The sequence below is a fragment of the Parus major genome, chromosome 1 (assembly GCF_001522545.3).
Source record: "Parus major isolate Abel chromosome 1, Parus_major1.1, whole genome shotgun sequence".
NCBI classification, from domain to species: Eukaryota; Metazoa; Chordata; class Aves; order Passeriformes; family Paridae; genus Parus; species Parus major.
In genome coordinates, this window is record NC_031768.1 from 6,379,271 (window position 1) to 6,402,422 (window position 23,152).

At 40.7% G+C, this 23,152-nt stretch overlaps 1 protein-coding gene across 3 annotated transcripts in view; it reads left to right on the forward strand.

Annotated features, from left to right (window-relative positions):
- Positions 1 to 251: 251 nt before the first annotated feature.
- Positions 252 to 23,152, forward strand: part of EFHC2 (EF-hand domain containing 2) — a 57,824-nt gene continuing 34,923 nt past the window's right edge. The window contains exons 1-5 of one of the 3 annotated variants that reach the window (XM_015622701.3): positions 252 to 630; positions 7,959 to 8,144; positions 12,464 to 12,614; positions 19,026 to 19,249; positions 22,216 to 22,470. In XM_015622701.3, coding sequence (XP_015478187.1) covers positions 379 to 630; positions 7,959 to 8,144; positions 12,464 to 12,614; positions 19,026 to 19,249; positions 22,216 to 22,470 — 1,068 coding nt within the window. In that variant the 5' untranslated portion in view covers positions 252 to 378. The remainder of the gene's footprint in view (positions 631 to 7,958; positions 8,145 to 12,463; positions 12,615 to 19,025; positions 19,250 to 22,215; positions 22,471 to 23,152) is intronic. The other 2 variants (XM_015622521.3, XM_015622609.3) reach the window with 2 other exon arrangements.

Below are 23,152 nucleotides of genomic sequence, written 5' to 3' on the forward strand. Positions count from 1 at the left end.
CGGTTCGGAAAGGATCGGTTCGGGAAGGGTCGGTTCGGGAAGGGTCGGTTCGGGATAAGCGGTTCGGAAAGGGTCGGTTCGGAAAGGATCGGTTCGGGATGAGCGGTTCGGGAAGGATCGGTTCGGGATGAGCGGTTCGGGAAGGGCCGGTTCGGGAAGGATCGGTTCGGGAAGGATCGGTTCGGGAAGGATCGGTTCGGGATAAGCGGTTCGGAAGGGTCGGTTCGGAAGGGTCGGTTCGGGATGAGCGGTTCGGGAAGGATCGGTTCGGGATAAGCCCCCGCGGTTCCCGCGCGCCCCTCCCCGCCCAGTGACGTCACGGCCGCATGACGTCAGGCCGCGCGGTCTCCGGGCAGCGGCAGCGGTTGAGGGGCGGCCATGGCGCTGCCGCTGCTGCCCGGCTTCTCCCGCCGCCGCAACGTGAGTGCCCGCCCGGGCAGCCTCCAGCCCGCTCGGGCAGCCTCCAGCCCGCTCTGCTGCCCACTCTCCTGCCCTGCCCCGGAGCTCCGGGGCCGCGGGGGCCGTGCCGGGGCGGTCCCGGGCGGGGCGGGGCCGTTACTGCCGGCCCCGCAGTTGGAGGCGAGGCGGCCTGGTGCGCTGAGCGGGTCCGGCCTCAGCGGCGGCGTGCGGGTACTGTGCGGCAGGACGGGCGGAGCTGAGGCTAAACTACACCGGGGATGGTTTAGGCTGGACACCAGGAGGAGGTTTTTCCCAGAAAGGCTGATTAGGCATGGGAACGGGCTGGCCGGGGAGGCGGTGGAGTCGCCACCGTCCCTGGAGGTGCTCAAGGAAAGGCTGGATGTGGCACTCAGGGCCATGGGCTGGGTGACACGGTGGTGATCGGCCACAGGTTGCACTCGATGGTTTCAGAGATCTTTTCTAATCTCACTGCTGCTGTGATCTGGTAACTGCTTTGGGGCAGTCTGAGCTCTTGTTGCAGTTCTAATAGAGCTAAACAGGGAGAGACAGATGCCCTCTACATAAACCAAAAAAAGCTTTGCTAGAGAGGGCAGTGACAGGGATGCTGATGTGCTGTTTCAGGGTTGCCAGTACTATTAATACAGGCTAAATAGACAAGATGGTAATTTTATCACAGCAAACAAAAGAGAAGGCTGCCATCACTACTTCAAAATTTTTCATCAAGGATAGCTAGGAATTTGATGAACACACTCTGTAGTATGAAGCAGTGCAAGTCTGTAAGGCAGAATTTCTGCACAGCACTGTAGCTGGTGCCTTCAGGAGGCAAATGAAACAATGTATTTTAACATTCTTAAAAATGTTAAAATACCTGGAAGAGAATCTTTTGTTTTCACACTATAAGCACGTTGTGGCCAAGGTTGCCCATAGAACACGTCAATACCCCACTGCTGGAAGTGTTCCAGACCAGGTTGGGTGCAGCTCTGAGCAACCTGGTCTGGTGGAAGGTGTCCCTAGCCATGAAAAGGGGGATGGAACTGAATGATCTTTAAGGTCTCTTACAACACAGGCCATTCTATAGTTCTATGATAGAAAAGAGATAGACACAAAGCTGCCCAGGTGCAGGGAGCATGAAACTGTTGAAATATGTGGACTTCCAGCTTCACTGTGTGTCAGCACTGCACAGGTGTGTGCAAACAGGACCTCTTGCAAGCCCAGCCTAAAGACAGTGAGGATCTTTCAGGCATCTTCCCTGGAAACAGCTGGATGCTGTTGTTTTGGAAGGGGTATAAAAAAAAGGTCTGGTGGTGAATACTCAGTCTCTTGCTGAATTGAGATTTGTTTTGTTAAGGATTGGTTGTGTGTGTAACACTTGAGGTGGCTGCTCAGTGGGTGTATCAGCAGCCCTGGAATATATGTGTGCCATTGGTACCTGGCTGGGTGGAAGCAGAATAGTTCAGCTCAGGGATATCTGTGGTTTCTTGTTCTCCAAACTTCAATTTAACTTAATTGATTTAATTTAACTTCACATGCTTGGGAAGAGTTACTGACAGAGAGTGTTGAGCACCCCATGCTGAAGTGGGTACAGTGAGTATGTTACGAGAACTAAAGGTGTGGGAGCTGTCACAAAGTGCCACAAGACAACATTATAAAACCATGGTTAGACCCTTGTTAGGGCTCCACATTGCACTTTCTGTCAGTCCTTGAAACAATGGAGTTAATAATGACAACTCACCTGCACAAATGAGAGGCTGGGAATAACACATTTAAAGGAAAAAAAAGGTATCACTGCTATAGATATATTGAAAAAGAAGAAATTGTTTCCACCTGCCAGGACTGTGAACATCACCAGCATCACTTACTCCACAGAAACAACAGTGGCAAAACATTCCCTGAAGAAGGATGCCCAAGGGACAGGGGATTGTTGTTCCTATCAGCCTTTGGTTTATAATTAAGGGTATTAATTCCACTTATTACTGTTACAGCTCCTAGTGAAATTCTCTTGTCTCTACTCCTAATGCTTCCACCTGCCTCATCTGTAGACACACAAAAGGCATGGAAGGGGAGTACATGTGTCTTCTGTCTACCTTGGATGTGTTTAATAAGGTGGCTGGGCTGCCTCCAGAAAATCAGAGCTTTAGGGTAGTGTTCAAAATCAAAATTACAGTAGTTTGTGTACACAGAAGTCCATTCATAAAAAAACCCCCTTCACTTTGAAAGCAGAAGTCCAAAGATCAGCTGCTCATCAGCAGTGCCTGTGATTTTTTGTTTGTGGGTGATGAGGAGATTTAACAATACAGGTATTTTGAGCACCTGGTGGAAACACAGCATATAAAAGGTTTTCTCTATTACTGCAAGAAAAAGGTTGTGCATTTGGAGCCTGGACCGTGTCAGGGATGGCTGCTCCTTATGGTACTGGATTGATGTCCTTGCCTATGTCAGCAGCAAAAAGGAGGGTGAGAAACACGTATTCATATGGGTCAGATTTGCCAAGTGCTGGATGACCAGGATATTTTCTTGCCTGATGTTTGAAATCCCTCTCAGACAGAAAATTCTGTGTAACAATCCTCCATGACATTTCTTAGAGAATTGGACAATACGTTTATAGATCTCAGGGGGAAACAACATCCTTGAAAAACTGCAAAAAATTCTGTTGAAAACTTTAGTGGCACAGTAGAAATTCCACATCTTCCTTGTTTATTGCTTGGAATTCCCCTCAGCTGTGCTACTGTCGCCATCTCTGTGTTTCCTGCCTGACATATTTTCTGCTGCTCTGTAACCCACAAAACAGGTCATTAGTTTTTCTTGATCAAGAACATTTGCCAGCCTCTTTATAAATAACTGTGCCTTCTGGCCCTTCTTTCCCTGGCCATCTTTCCCTGAACCCCTTCCACTACCTCCTGCCCTTCAGCCCTGCTCCCCCAGATCTCTGTCTGTTCACAGCCCCCAAACCTGAATCTTCCTGTGGCTGCCCCTTATGGCTGCATTTTGGGCCCTTTCCTTGATCCATCCGTTGTTTTTCCTTCCAGGAAATCACAGAATGACAGAATGGTTTGGGCTGGAAAAGGCCTTAAAGGTCATCCAGGCAAATCCCCCTGCCATGAGCAGGACACCTGCTAGATCAGGTTACTCAGGGCAGCCTGACCATGAATGTTTCCAGGAATGGGACATACACCACCTCTTTGGGCAACCTGTCCCAGTGTTTCACCCCCCTCATTGTTAAAAATTTCCTCCTTATACCTAACCTGCATCAGCTCTCCTTTCACTTAAAACTATAGCCCCTTATCCTGTTGCAACAGGCTCTGCTAAAATGTGTGTCCCTATTATTCTTATATTCCCCCTTAAAGAAAGGCCACAGTAAGGTCTCCCTGGGATTCTTCTCTGGGCTGAGTAACCCCAACTCTCTCAGCCTGTCCTTATAGGAGAGGTGCTCAAGCCCCCTGCTAATTTTTCTGGCCCTCCTCTGGACCTGCTGCAATAGATCCATGCCTTTCCTGTACTCATCCACACTATTGGTGTTGATTAATCTTTCTTGATGATTTTAGAGTGGCACCAGAGTTGCTGGCAACAATGTCATAGGGCATTCCTTCTTTGCCAGTACCACTTAACCCCTGAACACCCTGAGACCTCTGCAGCAAGCAGGGGGTGATAAAAGAGTTGGAAATCAGTCACATGAATTTGACTGGCACGGTGTGTAGCATTGGCATTTATTTCTATCACTTAGCTGAAGCAGCCAGGAGACTTTATCAGCAGCCTAGAATAGTTCAGAAATGCCACAGTTCATCCTGATACAGGGTTTGAGCAGGACATCCACGGTGCAGCTGCTGTTCTCAAGGTGGGAATTACAGACAGATACTGGGTACAGAACTGTGCTGCCACTCCTGCCATAGCTCCCTTTGGGACTGAGTTAAAAATGTGGCTTCTGGGCACTCACTGAGGGGCTCCCAGCTGCTGTGCTGGGAGATTTTCAGCCGTGTTTGGTTCAGCTGGAATGTGTAGCTCCCTGGGGAGTTTGCTGTGACTGTATTACAGAGCAAGACGGAGCCAGCACGAGACAGCATTCCCCGAGGACTGCAGGGACTGAGTTTGCAAAGAGCTGCAGTCAGAGAACCCTGACCTTTGTATTAGTCGCTATTGAGTGGATCCTCAATATTTTCCAGGCTCACCACACAGGAAATGTCCAGCTTTGTTCAGCAGATCCCCAGCCTGTTCAGTTGAGGTGCATTAGTACAGCAGATACGTTCAAGCTCTTTCCCTGCTCTCTGAAAGATTTCTGTTGGAGGTTGTTCAATGTGGAGGTAGCGTGTTCTGTCACTGTTTTAGGCAAGATGTGGTCTGAGTTCATTAGCTGAAATTTCCCAAATGGTTTTTCTCTTTTGTGATCCTCAATTATAACAAATCTTTTTCTTAAACTTTCTATTTTTGTTGTTCTGTTTTTTTTTTAAAGAAATAACTGTGCAGATTTTGAGAAGAGATTGTTTTGTCTATGGATTTAGGTGCTTTTTGGAAGAAGGGGAAAAGTAATTGTATGATTAGGAATCTAAAATAGTCTTTTTGTCAAATCCTAAAAAGTTACAGGAATGACACAAAAGATTCTTAACAGAATTGAAACTGTTTTGTCATATATTTTTCATATCAAATTGTAAGGATATTGTGATTTTAGCCCTAAATTCTGGAAATTCCAGCAGAGTCAGACCTGGATGACTTTGATGAACACTTTGCCATACTTTTGCTGCTAAACCCCAAAAACTTATGAACAGTAAATGCTTCTAGAAGAAGTTTGAGGACATGAAAAGCTTTCCTTTGCTCAGAAAAACTGCCACCCTCACTGTGCTTCACTAACTGTGCCTTTCTCCCTAACACATGCTTTGGTAATAGAGAGAAAATAATTAAATACTTGCTGTGAAAGTGAATCTGTTCTGTAGCACCTTCAGTATAAATCAGATATTTCTGCCTAGAAAATTCCCTTTTAAAATTCAGCTTGACTGTAGTTATTGTACATTTGAACTGATAAATGCAGAAAGCTCCCTTCCTTTATGACTTCTCCTCAGCTCTTTCTCAGCTTACAGAGGAACAAAATTATTTTAAAAAGAAACAAAAGGAAGTTGAGTAGCAGCCAAAGGAGAGAGAAGAAACCATCCCTAGTGCAAATGTGTTACAAAGCAGGTGCCAGCCCCTGTCAGTGCCTGGCTGTTCCAGATTCCAGGAGAGAACCTGTCCTCACTTCTTGTGGGAGAGGTGGGATGACCACATGAAGCTCTGCTTGTGATACCTAAATGTCAGTGTTCACACTGAAGCATGACATTTTATATCACAGCTCACAAAGCTGTGCTGATATAAAATATTTAATTTTGGGCATCATTCCTGCAAATGTGTCTGGTTAAATTCCTGGCTAGAGCAATGCTCTATGGTAGGGGGACCTATGAGCTCCCAGTCTGCATACAAGCACTTCCTTTTATTGATTTTCTCTTTTATTCAATAACTCTTATTCTTGAGTTATATCTTGAACAGTAAGTTTCTGTTGCCTTTGTATTATTCTTTAAATTATGATACTTTCTGCATGCTCTTTTATCTACCTTTGTTCAAAAAGCTGGTTACCTTTAAAGTGTCTCCTTTGGGGATGTACTTTCATAGCTCTGATTGTTTCTGACCCCAGTATGTGAACCTTATTCCTTTGCAATAACTGTTTCAAAGGGTACTGGCTAGCTCAGCTTTTTGTAACCTAAGCAAGGATATAGCCATTGATTATCATGGTATTAAAAATAATGATTTGTAAAAATAGTAAGTATTCTTTTTCTTACTGCTGTCCTTGCAAAAGTAGTGTGCAAAAGGATTTTAAGTGAGGTTAAGCTAAAGCAGTGATTGGGTAGTTTGTGTCAGCAGCGCTCTGTCTTGTGCCATTGGATTTGGAGCACCTGGAGGCAGGTGAACAGTTCAGACTGTGATCCCCAATGTGCAGGAGTTCCTACAGACTGGGGTTGATAGTTCTGTGCCATGGGGATGGTTCCTTGCCTTTCAGATACCTCACTCCTTCATACTGGCAGAATGAAATAGCTGCTTGAGTACTTTCAGGTTTTACTGCTTGCACTTGTTCCCAGAACTGCTCTGCTGGGAGTGGGTTACGTTATCTTGGAGCACTTGAAAGTTGCCATCATGAAAAGAACTATTTATACCATTTTCTGATTTATGATATTAACTTAGACCTTCTGAGGGAGTAGTGCTTTACACATATGCATGTGATAAGCAATGATGCCCAGTCTTCCAAATGGAGTGGGGAAGCAATTTTGTCCCTCTGCTACTCTACTGACATCCTGCCTGGGTGCTGCTGTGAAAAATTTTGCTGTCCAGCCTTTTCCTCTACCTTTACTTTTCTCACCCATAACATTAGTTCCTCCCACTTCAGCCTCATCTTCCTTCATGCTCCCCCAGTCCCAGGTGAGGGAGGGCACAGCTCTGAGAGCCTCTCTCCCCTTCATGGATGTGCCAGGGAGCAGTGCAGGGTGCCCTCTCTGCTTAGCCATATCAAGTATTTTGAGGATTTGGGAGGGCAAGAAAGGGAAGAATAGCAGAGTGAGAGGAGCTAACAAGTCAGATTGCTGCTCATGGAAGGAAGTTGAGTTTTCCATTGGTATTTCCTATTTCCCTGTTCTCTTCTACAAGACTGATGTGTGGAGTCATGAGGGGATTCTGCCCAAGCCCAGCTCACACCAGCTGCCTCCAGTGCAGGGAACTGGCCAGCAAAGCAGGCAGCCTATTAGGAGGGACATTCCCAGAGACAGGAGTGACATTTATGTGAGCCCAGAAGCTTTTCTGTGTCACTTGAACACTGGTTCCAGCTTCAGCCAAGAAATTCGAGTGGGGAAGGTGGTTTTCTTTGCTATTGGTTGTTCCTATATTTTTAAGCACTCCATCTTTAATTGCCTGAATAATTAGTAATAATACAGAGGAATCACTACAGAGATCTTCTTTTGAAATACTCCCAGATGGAATTAATGTCTGCCTTTTGTTTCAGGTCCATCCTCCCAAAATTCAAGTGTATTCTAGTACAGAGGGATTTATTTTGACTCAGGGATGCAAGTGTAAATAAGATCTTTGACATGAATAACGAGAGCAGGCTGTTCTCTGAGTGCTGCTGAACTGTTTCCATTTGTCCTCTGGAGTGCTGTAGAAAAGGCCTTTCCCTTTTTCCTTTCACAACAGTTCTTGAGAGTGACTTGATTCTTTCCCTACCACGTACCTGAGTCCTTATTGCAGGGAAGGAGTGTGGGGGGTAAACATCTAGTACTGTCCAGTCTCTCAGCCTAGGTAAATTACTGGCATATTATTCCATTTTTATCTATAAGACTGGCAAATTGACCACTGAAAAATGTCACTTCACTCACAGCATTCCAGTTTTTACAGGTTTTTAGAGTCTGTATGTAAAGTAAATATAAAGAAACTTTTGCATGATTAATCTTCCTTGCCTGGATCGTCAGCTATTCTGGATTTAAAAACAAGCACACAGAAATTTTTTTTCTCTTTTTCTTCTGCATTTTTGACAGACTGGGGGAGAAAAGTTCCACAAATCACAGCTCTGTGGATACGCCAATAATGTTCCTATGCTGTTTGACAATAAACCTGGAATAGGAGGTGAGCTGTTACCTGGTCAGACCCTGAAAATTACCAACAGTGTGTTTCCTGAAGCAATAGGAAGCAGTCCTCCTTCTTGGATAGCATTTGACAAGCAGGTATGTAGAAAACCTTTTTTTTTAATGAATAGCTACAATATGACAGAGTATAAGGGTGAAATTCCATTAGTTAGATATTTGAGAAGATTATTTTGTGCATGCAAAAAAAGCTGCTAGATAGACAAAAAGAGTGGTAGTGGGTATTTTTTTAAATTATGTTAATATATTGGACAATTAATATAAACATATGTCATGCCATACAGAAATATATAAAAATGTTTCTGTCTTGGAATACATCTCCCACAGGATTTAACAAAAATAAGGGAGTGGGCAGCATATACCTTTTTACTGAAAATGATGACATTAAGGGAATTGCTTGGCAGTCTGGTAAGAATGAGTGTAAGGGAAATCCCAGTCCAGGAGAAAGTGTGCATGGGCACTTGGGAATCATTAAACTCAGTGGAGTGCTACATGCTTGGGATTCACTCATGTCATCTTATTTGTATGCTCAAAGTCCTGTTCTGGACTTCTTTATGATTTTTTATTGTGTAATTGAGTATATTTGATAGACACAGCAATTAAAAAATTTAAAATTAGGGGTTTTTTTTTACTTGTTTGTTTTAGTTTGGTTAGTTTTTTGCTTTTTGTTTGTTTGTTTTATTTTGTGGGAATGTAGTGACACCTTTAAAGTTAGAGAGTTAACAAATAAATGTAACTTATGATGACAGAAATCTTGTAGCATGTTGTTGTTGCTTGCCATGTTTAAATTCACATTAAATTCTACTTAGAGATGTTTTATTTCTAAAGCAAAAAGACTACAATCAGGGAAGGAAAATGATCTAGAAAAAGGAATCATTCAGCAGATCACAGAAATGTTGCATGACTAAATGATTATGGTATTTAAATACTGGGAAGAAAGGCAAATCTCATAATTTTTGCTTTAAAAGAGAAGCCATGCAGGTAATTGGAGTACAATTACACATTCATCTTTGGCAGAGCAGAAGCACAACAAGAAAATGTGAAGTGTTTGAACAGCTCAGTGCCTTTGGTTGGCTTTGCCCCTGAGATCCCTGGTATTACTCACAGAGCACCATGCTTGGCTATGACCTGGTCCAGTGTGCCCAGGTGTTGAGGCTTCAGCTGGACCTGGACTTGCTTTTCCTACTCCCTTCTTGGAACAAAGAGGGGTATATTGCCTCCTCAGGCCTTGGATCCAAGTCTGTGGAATCAAGGGGTTCAGTAAGAGGCAGAGAGATCTTCCAGTGGGCATCAGGTCCTGGCCTTGGCTGGTGAGAGGAGCTTGCTGGCCTTTGGCCATTTCTGGTCTAATCCACCTGTGCATCCACAGGGCAGTCCAGGACAGGAGTTTGCAGTTCAGAATTGGCCTCTGGAGGGCTCATGGGTTTGAATTAATGGCAGATTGTTACAGGGTACTTATCCAACTAATTTAGCTCCCCCAGTTAAGAGCCTGGAATGCAGTTCTGTCCTCCAGTGCTGCAGTTTGGGACTCAGCAGAATGCACTTAATGAAAAATGGTTTGAGTGGGTGTTTATCTTTTAAAATGTAAGCTGTTAAAATTCTACCCACTTTGGCTCCTGACCTTCAATAGTACCATAGTAACTGGAAGAAGGACAGGCACAAAAAAAACTTCATTATTAAGTAGGCTGAAAAGTAGTCTTAGTAATTTCACCTGCCTAATAGGAAACAGGTGTAAATTTAATTTCTTCTACGATTAAGGACACACACACGGCCTCCTGGGATTGAAATTATGTTTATAATTTGACTACCACAGGTGCCAGGGAAACTTTGTGGCACTTTGCAAAGTGCTACAGAGCTTATTCAATATTTTATTTATTTGGTATTTTTGGTTTTCATAGGTAACACTTAATTTTTTAAGGAGTGGGGATGGGAACTTTGTAGTTCTGTACTGCAGATGAGACTCAAGTTAGGAAGTGTTACATTTTGAGTATTTTTAAGACTAACTTTGCTCCAAAATGAAAAGTAAGTCATCTTCATTTCTGTTCCTTCCCCTCCTCACGCTTCCCAAATCATCTGCTTTGATCTGCAAAATTACAGTTGGGTGCTGCATATATTTCAGTCACACACTAGCATGTTGATAAGGTTCTAAAGAGAATAAAGTGTGAGTGCAAAAGAACTTGCACAAACTCTTCAAATGGGATAAACCAGGGCATAGGTGTGTGCTCAGAGAAAGAAATAAATCCAGTGTATTAAGGATGTGATTGAGCTTGGAGTTCTGTGCAAACAGACTGCTTTGCCTGGCTCGTGTCTCATGAGACAACTGTTCTCAGAAGAGATCACTGACAAAATTAAGAACAGTTAGTGGTGAAACAGAGCTCTTGAACAGTATGTTCATCAAATGTCCCTATTCTAGTGGGACTGTCAGAATAAGGACAAGAGGATGCAGAAGTTTCCATGTCTCCAGTGATTTCATGGCTTATCAGCAGCTGGATGAGGAGTGAAATTCTGGTCCTTGTCAGTTGAAGCCCAGGATGTTCAGACTGGGATGCAGTGGTTCTACCATAGTACCTTTTATGTCCCCTGGAGTGTTCAGGAGATTTATACAGGGCTCCTGGTCGTTCTAGAAAAGCAGCTGGAGGCCAGGAAAGATCATTTGGGCACCAAAAATGGAACTCTACACCAGTGTTTAGACAATTGGAAGGAGGAAGACATGTTCAAGGTTGACAGTTTGTGTTGCCTTTTTTGTATGTCACATATTTTGTCCAGTGTTTTTGTGCTTGATACATGAAACAGTGAAATCCACAGTTAAAAATGTGGGCAAGTATTAATTTTTAAATTTATTTTCAAGTCTATACATTGTTCAGAAACTTGCATAGTGTACTAATTAAACAAAGTATAACTGAGTTTTCTAGATTCCTTTGTGTGAAGATCTAATGCCATCAGGTTTAACAGGTAATGGTTATGTCATTTGGTTATAATTTAAATATTATTTTTCTAGTGGTGGAGGATCACAGTGCAGGAAAGTTGATGTCAGAAATGTGTCTGTCATACTCTTCAATGGTTGCCAAAAATCAGTGGGATCTGAGCCTCTGAAATAATTTCTGGAAATAGAATTATTCTCATCTTGCAGTTAACCTGCTTGAGAGAAGTCTGAGCAGGACACAGGATGGCTCTTGTGTGCTCAGGGCAAGCTGCTACTTCTCTCTTTCCAGATGTAAAAAAGGAGGTTGTTCTTGTGTATGAGGTGTTATAAAATCTCTGCCATCAGTACTCATGGAGGCACTTTGAGATTCCCAAAGGCACGTGCAAAAGGAGTGCACACTATTAACCAGTGTCTGTCATGCAGGGAACTCAGCCGGCTTATCAGATTTCAAACATTTCCAACTCATCCTCTGCTAGATGCTTGTTGAAACATAGGGACAGCTAAATTGTTTGTTTTTCAGTGCTTCAGGTTGTCTTGTGAATCAAGAGTAAAGGTAATTTCATTTATTAAATATAATCAGTGTGGAAAATAAAGTGTAAATTAACAGTGATTTGACCCAAATGCATTGGAGGGACAGGATGGAAACCTGTTTTAATTAGTGCCTTCCTGCACATACTTACTAAACCAAGCATCCTGCTAGATAATGCACTTGGGAGTAAATGCATCTCTCACGTTCCCTTAACGTTGGTGTTGATGGTTAAAAACCAATACCAAGAAGTGCAAAATTTGTGTAATTGTCTCTGAGTTTGAGCTGGGATCTCCAGGTATGAGGGCCAGTGAGCACCTACCCTGTGAAGGGTTTGGTTTTTTTTGCATCATTGCTATTGCTAGAGAGCATGGAGAGAAGTTGCTACACTCTGTGAGATTTCTCCACTCACTGAACTGCAGAAGCAGGGAAGTTTTGAAATGCCAATATCACAAAGCTGCAAGTGCCTCCTGAAAAACGTCATTTCTATCTGATAGTCTTCAGTACCATTCATTTGAACACTTGCAGGATCTGCTTAAAAAGAACTCTTTCCACTTAGCTTGATGGTAAAGCCATTGCTGTCATCATGTACTATATTTTCTAGTAATTCACTGAATAGCAGTCTAAAATTTGCTTCAGTACCTAGGCAGGTCATTGTGTTATCAAAAATGCTTTGTTTGGAAAATTTTCCAAGCAACCTGCTGATAGTTTTGTATTTGATTTATTTCTTTACTTTAGAGTTTCATCTCTGCTTAGATGTTGTGATAATAAAAATGCCAAGCAAAGAATTTTAAATTTATGTGCTTTAATGTGGATTTCTAGTCTTACATTTCTGAGAAATAAATCTACCTCCTGAAATCCATACATTTAGTTACTTATACAAGTTTATTTGACATATTTTGCAAGTGTTGGGGATTTTGCTGCTTTATATTTATTTATTGTTTTTAATAGGTGTTGTGTTTTGATGCCTATTTTGAAGAAGAAGTGCCTGACAAAAATCAAGAGCTGTATAGAATCAGACACTGTAAAATATATTTCTACCCTGAAGACGATACAATTCAAGTGATTGAGCCCATAGTGAAAAATAGTGGCATAAATCAAGGTATCTGTTTTTATTGGCACCCTTTTTTCTCCCCTTTATATCTCTCTTCAGTACGGTCCTGGTCCATTCCAAAGGATATATAATGTGAATTCTTATAGCTAAAGTGGGGTGGAAATGCACAGGTGTAACTGAATTTTCTTGTTACAGAGAATGATGTGAACATTTTTATTGTCTTAGTTTCTCAAGATGTGGGTTATATAAGGCTGAATCCTCTCCCCTACTCAATAATACAATTTTTTCTCTAATGTAGTAATTTAAAATCATATGATGGTAAGTCTTTGTCAGTGTTGTGTCGCTTCTGCAAAAACAATTTGTGTTCTAGATCGCCGTCCCTGAGCCTGGCTCCTCCCATCTTGGCACTGACGGGAGTTCTGTGGCAGCAGCTCTGTAATTGTTCTTGTGCTACTCCAGTGTCTCTGCCATTATTGAAGACAAGAGTCTTTTGTGTCTCTGCTTTTTGGTTCTTTTATGATTAAAGTGCTTTTGGCACAGTAATTCTTCTTTGATGCCTCTTAAGTTGAGAAGGTGCCTTGCCTCAGTGTCACATCCCTGCACTGGGACCAGTCTGAGGACTTCAGGAGGAGGGTTTACTGTGCTGATTTACTGGGGTATTATTGGACTTGGTTTATATTAAGAAAATGTGATCTAGCAGTCAACATCCTGTTGCAGAGGGGGAACACAGCTGCTGCTTCTTGGTCTTTATGGGTCACTGCCAGAATTAAAAGTTTTCAAGGGATATAATCCAGAGAAGCAGGATGTCTTGGGATGACTGCACCTCCCAGTCCCCAAAGATGTTTTGTACATTTTATAAATTCTTAGCACAGCAATTTTCAAAGATAAGTTAACCATTTAACTACTCTATTATTTTCCCAGATCAGCAGATGCTATCAGTTTCTCTGTCTACAGAGTAAGATAATATTTAAAGGTGTTATGTGCATCATTACTGTTAGGACTGGGATAAAATTGCCTGTGAATCTCTTAAACCGGTACTTCAGGTGCTGCTGTCCCTGTGTTGAGTAGTTCTTGCCAGAAGTTTTGTAGGGTCATCAACAGGGACTGAAATTGAATGCAATGAAACCTCGTCCTGCTCCTACCTGGACAAGTGCTTTCTCATGTTTGGGCTCTTTCCCTTACCCCTACCCTGCACCCATATGTAAGATGTGGGAGACATCATCGGGTTTAGGTTTTCCTTGTGTGCCCCAAGAGTGGGAGCAGCTGCCTCTGGGGTTTGTGCTTTAGAGTAAATGTCCACTGACAAAGGAAGTACAGAGAGTCAGAGGTGATGCCTTTGAGAGAGAAGGTTGAAGCCAGGTTCTTCAGAGCAGGATCAAGCAAATTCAAAGCTGATTCCTTTGAAGGAGTTATTTTCATTGTCTTTGTACTATGGGTGGTGCAGGCTGCCTCTTCAACCCTAATGTTCCTGGCAGTCTAGTCCTGTTCCTCTAGTGACAGGAAGGCTACAATTTCCTCCTGTTTCCTTGGTTGTATCTTTTGTTAATGATTGTTGGAATCACCTTTGATACTGAACCTAAAATTAACTGAATGGTATTAGAGAGAAACAAAAATTTTCACAGACTTCCATTCAAGGATATTTTGAAAGTCTCCATGAGATTGTTGGAGTACTTTGTGGGATAAATATATATATATGCAACATATTAATCTGACAGATTAAAATCAAATGTTCCAGGATCTCAAAAGTGCATTTAATTTATTTGTCACTGTACCTGGGCTGGTAAGGAAGCTCTGTGTATTGGTTGTGCTTAGGAAGGAAGGAAAACTGTAGATTGAAAGGCCCAAGGACTATTTGGAATGTGCTTGGGCTTCACAGTTGATGCACAGATGTGGGGCCTATACTTTATCATAAACATCTACACAAATATTCTTGTTGTCCTAGAAATTAATATGATGTAGAGTGAAAGAGTTGATGGAGACACCTATCAGAGGATTCTCTACTCACTTGGAGTTTGACTTCTTGCTCTGTAATTGAAGACCAATGACAAAGCTATTATGTTAAAGGCTGTAGATATTTGTTGTTGAACACAAAAGCAATGTTTTTAAAAATATATATTGAATCATTAACTGCTAGTCTTACCATTTTCAATAAAGAATTGTCCTATTTCCTCTTTTAATTCTATCTACGTATCTATGTATCTATCTATCTATCTATCTTACATTGTTCATATTTTTTATCCTGGCTGGGAATTTTTAAGCCCAAGAACAACAGGAGTGTAACTGTCTGCATTGTGAAGCTGGTAAACTGAAGCACAAAGGAATGAAAACTTACCCATGATCTTACAGAAAGAGTCTAAACAGGGTGAGGAGCTGAACTGAAGTTCAGGATCTTGACCATTATGCTGCACTCTGCACATCTGCTGAAATACAGCTTTTCAGTTAATTAAAATTCCAGAGATTTGTAGAGGAGAATTCAGCTGTAGGAGACCTTGGGTTGCTAAAAGGCAAACTGCACTGAACAAAAGAGCACAGGTTTGTGAAGAAAAAGTGTGGGGACATCAGGAGCAGGATTGGCTCAGTCTGTGTGAAGAATTGGAGAGTTGCAGTGGCAGGAAAGGGGTTGTGTGAAGGAGGAACAGCAAAAGCCAGTGATGGATAAAGTAGAATTGAACTGTTGAAGGCAGAACGTGCTGGTCATCTTAACTTGGATGTTTGCCCTGTCAAAAAAGATGTAAATCAGACAGCTGGAATGGCTGTTTTCCAGAGCCTTCCTGCAGAGAAGGTAGAGCTGTGACAGGGTAGATTAAAGGCAGATCTTATCTTGGCTGGTGAATGCCTTGAGGCCATGGGGTTACCAATGCTTGTGCCATGACCCACAGATAAGACTTTGATGGTCTGAATGGGTGTTCATGAATGGTGGGACTGGAGAAATGCAGTTGTTTCCCATTGTACTTTTGTAGTGCTTGTGGTTTTGTGGAAAGAAATTTGGAGGGGTTACAGATTGCTGGAAGATCTGCTGAAGGAACAGCGGTCAAAGGAATTTCTAAGTTCAATTATGATTTTACAAAACTAAAACAAATTGGCTTCAGAGAAAAAAAAGCCAGAAAATGTTCTTTTACCATTGATCAAAATCTCAAAGCAATGAAGTAAATGATCTTTGGGAAATGTTTCAGTGACTTTAAAAACTGCTTTATGAAATTGTCTGCTGTACTTTGACATGAATTTGGACTTAGAAGGTTGCTACTAAATAGCTGAAACTTAAACTTAATTTAATTTTGGATACTGCCTTGCTATTTGGCAAATATTAGAAACATTAGAAGAAATCTGTACTGAGGAGGGAATGCAGAGACCTTGAACTTGAGAAACCAGAATCAAAGGAAGAAACAGCAGGACAATCACAGTGCACAAGGCCCAAGTCAAGATAAGGAGAGAAGGATGGTAAATTTGACCACATAACAAACTCCAAATGCTTCTTCCATAACCAGAATGATAATTACTCTTTCAGTATAAAAAAAAAATTCTCCTATAGAGAGCCAGGCTAGATATGGCAGTTGCAAGTGTTTTGTACATATAATTCCCAGTTAACAGGACTGTGGCTGGCTGATACTGTATTATCAAAAGGTCATTTCTATTCCCATGGGGTTGGCTGTAGCTTCCAGTGCAATCCAGACCCTGCAAGCCAGAGCAGAGTGGAGCAGCTGGCTGGTTTCCCCAAGGTCAGCCAGCTGAAAAAGAGAGTGGAGCTGCCTCCTGGCTGTGTTCCCAAGGCCGGCTGGCTGAAGAGGAAAGTACAAGTGGGAAAGTGAAGTTGCATCAGCTCCTCCAATATAACAGATTATCTAAGAGTTTAAGCCTCCCCCGAGGCCTTGAAATAATTGTGATTTTGCCATATTTGATGGTGGCCAAATCATGACCTTGCTATGTTCTGGAAGGGAGAATAAGTGAATGTAAGAAGCCTCCTTGTTTATTGGGATGAACCCTTCGTGTTGCAGGAATAATAGTGGTGGCTTCTCCTCCTTTCTGTGCAAGCAGAGCATGTACAAACTTCAGGTATTACTCATTCCTCTCCTCTCTCTAATGCACTCTTGTGCTGTGCAGAGTCAGAGAGCTGTGCTGAGGAAACTGGGTACCATTTTATTTCTTCTACAGAGAAGAGACCAAATTATTTGCTGCCCAGCTTTGTTGTCAAAAGGCCTTCACTACTAGTGAGATCTCCTTAAGCAGCTGCTGGGGTTGCCAAATAATCCAAAGTCCCAAGAGAAAAGAAGATAAGCTACAAATTATGGTGTGGGAGCTCAGTGCCACCACCACTGTCAGAGAAAAGCAGTACCTCTACTCCCTTTCCAAGAGCACGGTAGAGCAGAGCTTTGTGCTTTATGCTGACCAGATGTAAATATTGCAATCAGTGCTTGGTGATGCAGTAGAATATCCTGCTCAATAAACTGACAGCCAAAGAACCATCAGGAATAGCAATCCATCCTGAAGCAACCTGAAAACTGCACATTCAGATGATCCTTCAACAGCTTGTAACAAATTTCTAGATGAAATTTACTATTTTCCAGAATGAAAAACAATTTTAAAATTATGAGACCTAACCTCAGATGATCAGGTTTTATTAAATTTCAGATTCAGCATTATGAAATGTACCCTCTACATGTGTACATCAGGCACAGTGATACGTAATAAAAGCAAAGGATTGCTAGAGATATTATCTTTACAAGACATTTTCCATTAGGAAAGAATTACTTTTCCCTCAGAACAAAATGGGTATGTGTGTTTCACTCTTAAAAGTGATATGAAAAACAAGCTGACGCTTATTCACCAAATCTGAGATGAATATAATCTCTGAGAACACCTCATATTAGAAAATCATCAACCATTATATTTTAATTAAAGTGATGATTCAACAGAATTTGCATGCTCTGACTTACCCCATTATCTGTTGATTGACCTAAGAATTAGCCAAAATCAGGTAAAATATTTTAAAGTATATGTTTTTGTTAAAGCTAATGCAATGCAGTTTTACATCCCATTAAAATGTGCAGTTTCCCACATTTTCTAACATCTTTCATGAGGATACACCCTAAATAGGTGTTTAATATGTTTAAGCAGATAGAGGTTAAAGTTTATTTTACAGTCAAAGGTCAGTAACCAGAATGTTGGATTTGGAACATGTGGAACATGAGGATGATGAATGGGTCTTAAATAATTATTTTAATGAGAACATAAAGTAAATCTGGTTTGTTGCTTTATTCCCCTTAAAAATTAAGGATATGTTTTCATTGTAGGAATTAGAACTTAAGAAATAACTCTGATAATGTAGTAAAGAAAGGTATTTAATACAAATTAGTCCATAGGGAGATGAACAATAAAGAATTTCCATGGACTAACCTAGGAACAAAGCCCTTCAAATGCCAAACAAAGCACACAGTGGTATCTTTTTCACTTCTGCTCTGCCTCTCTTTATCCCCTTTCTCCCCAGGTCCCCTTAAATTGGTTCTAAAATTCCTGTAAATTATTTCTGAAATATTTGTGGTATCCCTAAATCACTGATGTTGGAAGGGATACCCTAAGATTGTCTAGTCCATGCCCCTGCTGCAGACAGAGTCAGCTGGAGCCAGATGCCCAGGCAGGCCCATGTCCTTTAGGGTTTCAAATATCTCCAAGAATGGAGACTCTGCAACCCTTTTGGAGAGCCTGTTCCAGTATTTGATCACCCTCACAGTAAAAAAGTGGGTTTGTGTGCTCAGCTGGAATTTTGTATCTTTTAATTTGCTCTCATCCTGTCAATGGACACCATGGAGAAGAGCATGGCTCCATCTTCTTCATTCCCTCCTATCAGGTATCTATAAACTTGGATGGTTTTCCCCACCTCAAGTCATCCCTGTTCCAGACTGAATAGACCCAGCTCTCTCAACCTTTCCTCATATGAAAGATACTTCAGTCTCTTGCTCACAAGCAATGAGTACTTTTGAAGCATCACCCATTTCATCAATGTATTTGAGAGTTTATAGATGATAGGTCAATAGCAGTTTCCTTGTCTTTTAATGTGTTTAATCTTCAAAAGGTAATAAAATTCAATGCTGTCAGGATAACTGTCCTTTCATTTAAAGATTATGAATAAGAAAATTTAAGTATGTGATTACTTTGTCAAAGTTAAAATATCTCTTTTTTTCTCCTCTCTCCTTCTCTCCTTTCTTTCTTTTTTGGATAATGTTCTATTAGACTGTGGGTTGTAAGGTCCTGGCTCTGTATTTTTGAGATGGATTCTTTGCTTCAGACCAGCAATCAGCCCAAATCACCTCTGTTGTCTCTACTTTCCATATGCTCCTTAAGGAAGCTCAGTTTGATGTCATACTTTTTTCCCTGCTAAGGCAGGTTTTTTCTTCTCTAAACTTAGTTCTGTTGGGATCCTTAAAGCCAATATTACTTATTCCATGAATTTATTCTGTTTTACAGGAACTATTGTTCGACGGCAGCAGATTCCACTTCCATCTCCTCATGAGGATCAGTTCTATACTATGTATCATTTCAATATCAACACAGAAATAACCCTTTATGGCCGAAAATATAAGATTGTAGATTGTGACCTGTACACAAAAAATTTCCTGAGGAAGATAGGAATCAGATTAAATCCTCCTGCAAGCCTTCCAGACGACCCATACATCACAGAGCGGGAAAAGGTCAGCAGGGGCAGCAGTAGTGAACACTTGATTTGACTAAAACTTGATTTGAATGCATATTAGTTATATGCATTACACACATTATTTCCTCAATATCAAATAGAAATTAGCTATTTCAACATAGTAAAACCCAAGAGAAAACTTGGATTTAAAAATTTTGGTATGTAGCTCATTGTACTATATAAATAATTTTCTCTTAATGTGTTCACACACCTTTTAGAGCAGAATAAAATTAATTAGGAAAAATAATATAAACCTTTCAGTATTAAACTGAAAAGAAATAAAAAAAGTGTACCTATTACATATTCTACTGTAATTTACATGTTCTACTTAGGATTTTGCTTGAGCTAATCTAATGATAATAAACACTTTTAAAGTGTTTAAAGGAAGATCTAATTGGAATTATTGTTTCAGCCTACCTATGGCTTCCTGCAGACTCCTTTCTTCTATTATTCTGTTATCTTTCATCTCTACATGTTTTTAACAGCTTTTTACATGTGTAAAGCAAATTCTTCTGCTATACAAAAACCAGTGTTCTGCAGTTTTAAGACTTGTGAGGTTTTATTTGCCACTGTCTTCTGTAAGTGTCTGGGAACACATATACACAAACATACACACCTCCAGAAGTCTCAAAACTCCTAGATTCTATCTGGATTCTCCTTTGCAGGAATTTTTTTTTTATTATTTTTATTTATTTATTTATTTATTTTCATCTGGGAGTAGTAATGGGAGTGATGTTTTCTGTTGGGAAGAATGTCAAGTTTCTTTCAGTTCTGTTTTTCTTGATTAATGTGAGTGCAAATGGCACTTGACCTGACTCTTAGGACTGTTGGCCTACAATGTGCAGCCTGTTGTGACAGATCCAGCCTGGTCCTTTGAGAGCAGCAAATACTCTGTGTCTGTGGCATCCTTAGTGCTCACAGTAAGAAAACTGCTGCAGGTCTCAGCAGCAGTAATGGAAGGAGACTATGGCTGAGATGTGTAGGACAATTTCCATGTCTCTGAAGCACTCTCAGGCCAACAAGTTGGTTTCATTTCTGCTGCCAGGCTTGTGCTGTCCCCCAGTGAAAAGCAGCATTTGTAATACATCTGGTTTTGTGTTGTAGTGACTCAGCCTGGCCATGGGTCTCTTTTCCCTTACTCAGCCCCTGTAGGTAACAGCTGTGTATATAAACACATGCTGAGTTGTCTTGATACTGTCAAACTGTGTCAACATTTTGTATGGTACTGCATAACCCACTTACATTTTAATTTCTTTTTTTAACAACAAGCAATACATTCAAGAATTTGGCATATCGGTCCCTAAACAGGATGGATAAGGGAAAAAGATTTTTGAAATAAAACCTTCAGAAGACAAAAAATTACTAAAATCTATGTCTTCATGTTCTCAGTTGTTGAGGAATTCCAGAAAAGTTATTTAGCAGATTTTGGCCACCTTATGCTTTCACTTTTCTGTGCCTAATTTGTGGAAGGTAATTTTTTTTGATTGCTCTGGACTACTTTGAGCAAAATTAAATTGGTTTTCACTGGAGTACTAGTACATGGCCAGAAAATGAAGGTATGAAGGAAGTCAGGGAATGGGATGAGACAGAAAATGAGGCCAGTGGAAAGTGCAGTAAACCATTTAGACTCATATTTCAGAGAATCACAGAATCATTTAGGTTAGAAAAGACCTCTGAGATCATCAAGTCCAACCTGTGACCAATCCCCCGCCTTGTCACCCAGACCAGAGCACTGTCACATCCAAGTGTTCCTTGAACACCTCCAAAGATAGGGCCTCCACCACATCCCCTTCCAATGCTTAAGAACCCTTTCCATGAAGAAATTTCTCCTGTATTGTTTGAGATGGTATTCCATGGATGACAATGGTGTTACCTAGTTCTGTGGCTGTGTTTGGTTGCCTGTTGCATCTTCAAGGGTCAGGAAGGAGGAAACAGAGCACTGGGAAGGTAAATAACTTGGTTCTGCTCTCCTTATTTTTAGATTTGATGCTCTGAAAGAATGGGCCTTTTCCCTCTCAGATTTTTAAGGCCAGAAGGTGTGTTACTGGATAAAAAGAAGTTTAGGCAACTATATAAACTGTCCACAGTCAACATTGTTTTCTCTTCAGACAGTTCAGCTTACATTGTCTCATCAATGTCTTTCACCATTCTTCTTTGGAAGCAATTTTGTAGATGAGAAGGATTAACTAGTACCTTTTATTGGACTTTGGACATGTGGATTTTGACTTAGGGAAAACACTGTTCAGGTCCCCATTTATTTATTTATAACAGTATAGAAATGCAGTCCTTGGACTGGATCATGATCCAGATGAACCCAGTGCTACTGGTTTTGTAAGAACCATGACTGCAGGAAGCACCTTGTCTTAGGTCACATCACCTGGAAAGTATCTTTAGTTGAACATTTCCTGTTCCTTATCAGACCTGTTGGATGTGCTTTGAGAGGAGAGCAAACATCCATGGTACCTAGCAACAGCTTAACATGAATCAAAAGTTAAAAATCTATGTTTTAACGTTGAACAACAGAAAATACCAAAGGGAAAATAATTAATTGATTCTTTAGACCACATTATCTATAAGAAATAATTTTTAGGGAAGTAAATCAGCAAGAGTGATGCTATTTGGTGTTTTAGTCATCTGATTACCACAGGCAGTTTCTTGAAAATATGAGCTGTACTATAGATAATTTAACAACTCTCTGATCTAGAGGACCTTGTTTCAAGAAAAACAAGGATTAAAACCAATCCAAAATTGTTTCCATGTTGTTTTTTTTTTTCTGAGGGCACAACAACCCCATAAATATTTTTCTGATAACGGCATAAATTGTGTTTGATGTATTGTAATAGTGTGGTGTCATTTGAAAATCCTAAACCCATGTTCTAAGGTTAGACAGCACTATGCAATTGTGATCCTGTTTTTGGGAGTAAATAATTAAAAATACATTTCTCTTTATTTCTCCTTTACCAGAGACATCTGGCAAGCACAAATCCTTTCCACCCTTATGAGCGCTTTGACACTTTGAAACAATTTCTGGAGTTTTATGGACAAGTTTTAGGGTTTTCTTGTGTGTGGAATGACCCAGAATCGCGGCTTTCTGGCCCACGGGAACTTGTTCTTCGTTATTATTTGTCAGATGATACTATTGATATAAGAGAAGTTTTACCAGAAAACTCAGGCCGGGATGTAGTTCCATATTTCCTCAAACGAGATAAGCTTCCAAAGGTGAGGAGTGAAAATTTCAAATTCTTCCACTAACTAAGAAATATTGAATGCCTTGTTTTGAAAGTCCTGTATTAGGACTGTAATGATATTTAGAAAGTGTTTTCAGAGTATTAATCATAATTGCATGGTTTAGGTTTTGCACACATACTCATGTAGTGAATTAATAAATGATGGAAAAATATCTTTAGGCTTGTCATGCTTAAATTAAAAGGAGCATTTAGGCACAGAGATGTCCTATGATTTTCTTTCTCCAATATTAATGTATTAAGGTAGCTGTATTAATAAAACTCTGCAATAATGGAAGACAAGAAAATTAATTAATATTGATAAGCTTATGTAAAACTGAGGCGAATTCAGATTTGATTTATGACTAACATTTGCAGCCTTCAGAAAAGTCAGTTTTAGTATTCTATAACATTACCGCTTCGTAGCAAATCTGGTGTGATTTCTTAAAATTGAGTTTCTGGGTTTGGGACCTTAAGCAAAGCCAATTAAAATCAATAGGAATCCATCAATAAGCTTTCTTGGGCATTAATCATGAGAGAGACTCCACTCAGAGAAATCTGCAAAGGGTTTGTATCCTCTGTAACCTGTTATGATTATAAAATTACTGATCTGGATACACTTCTGTATCACTCCAGACAGATCCTGATGATGGAATAACATCAGCCAACTGATGGAA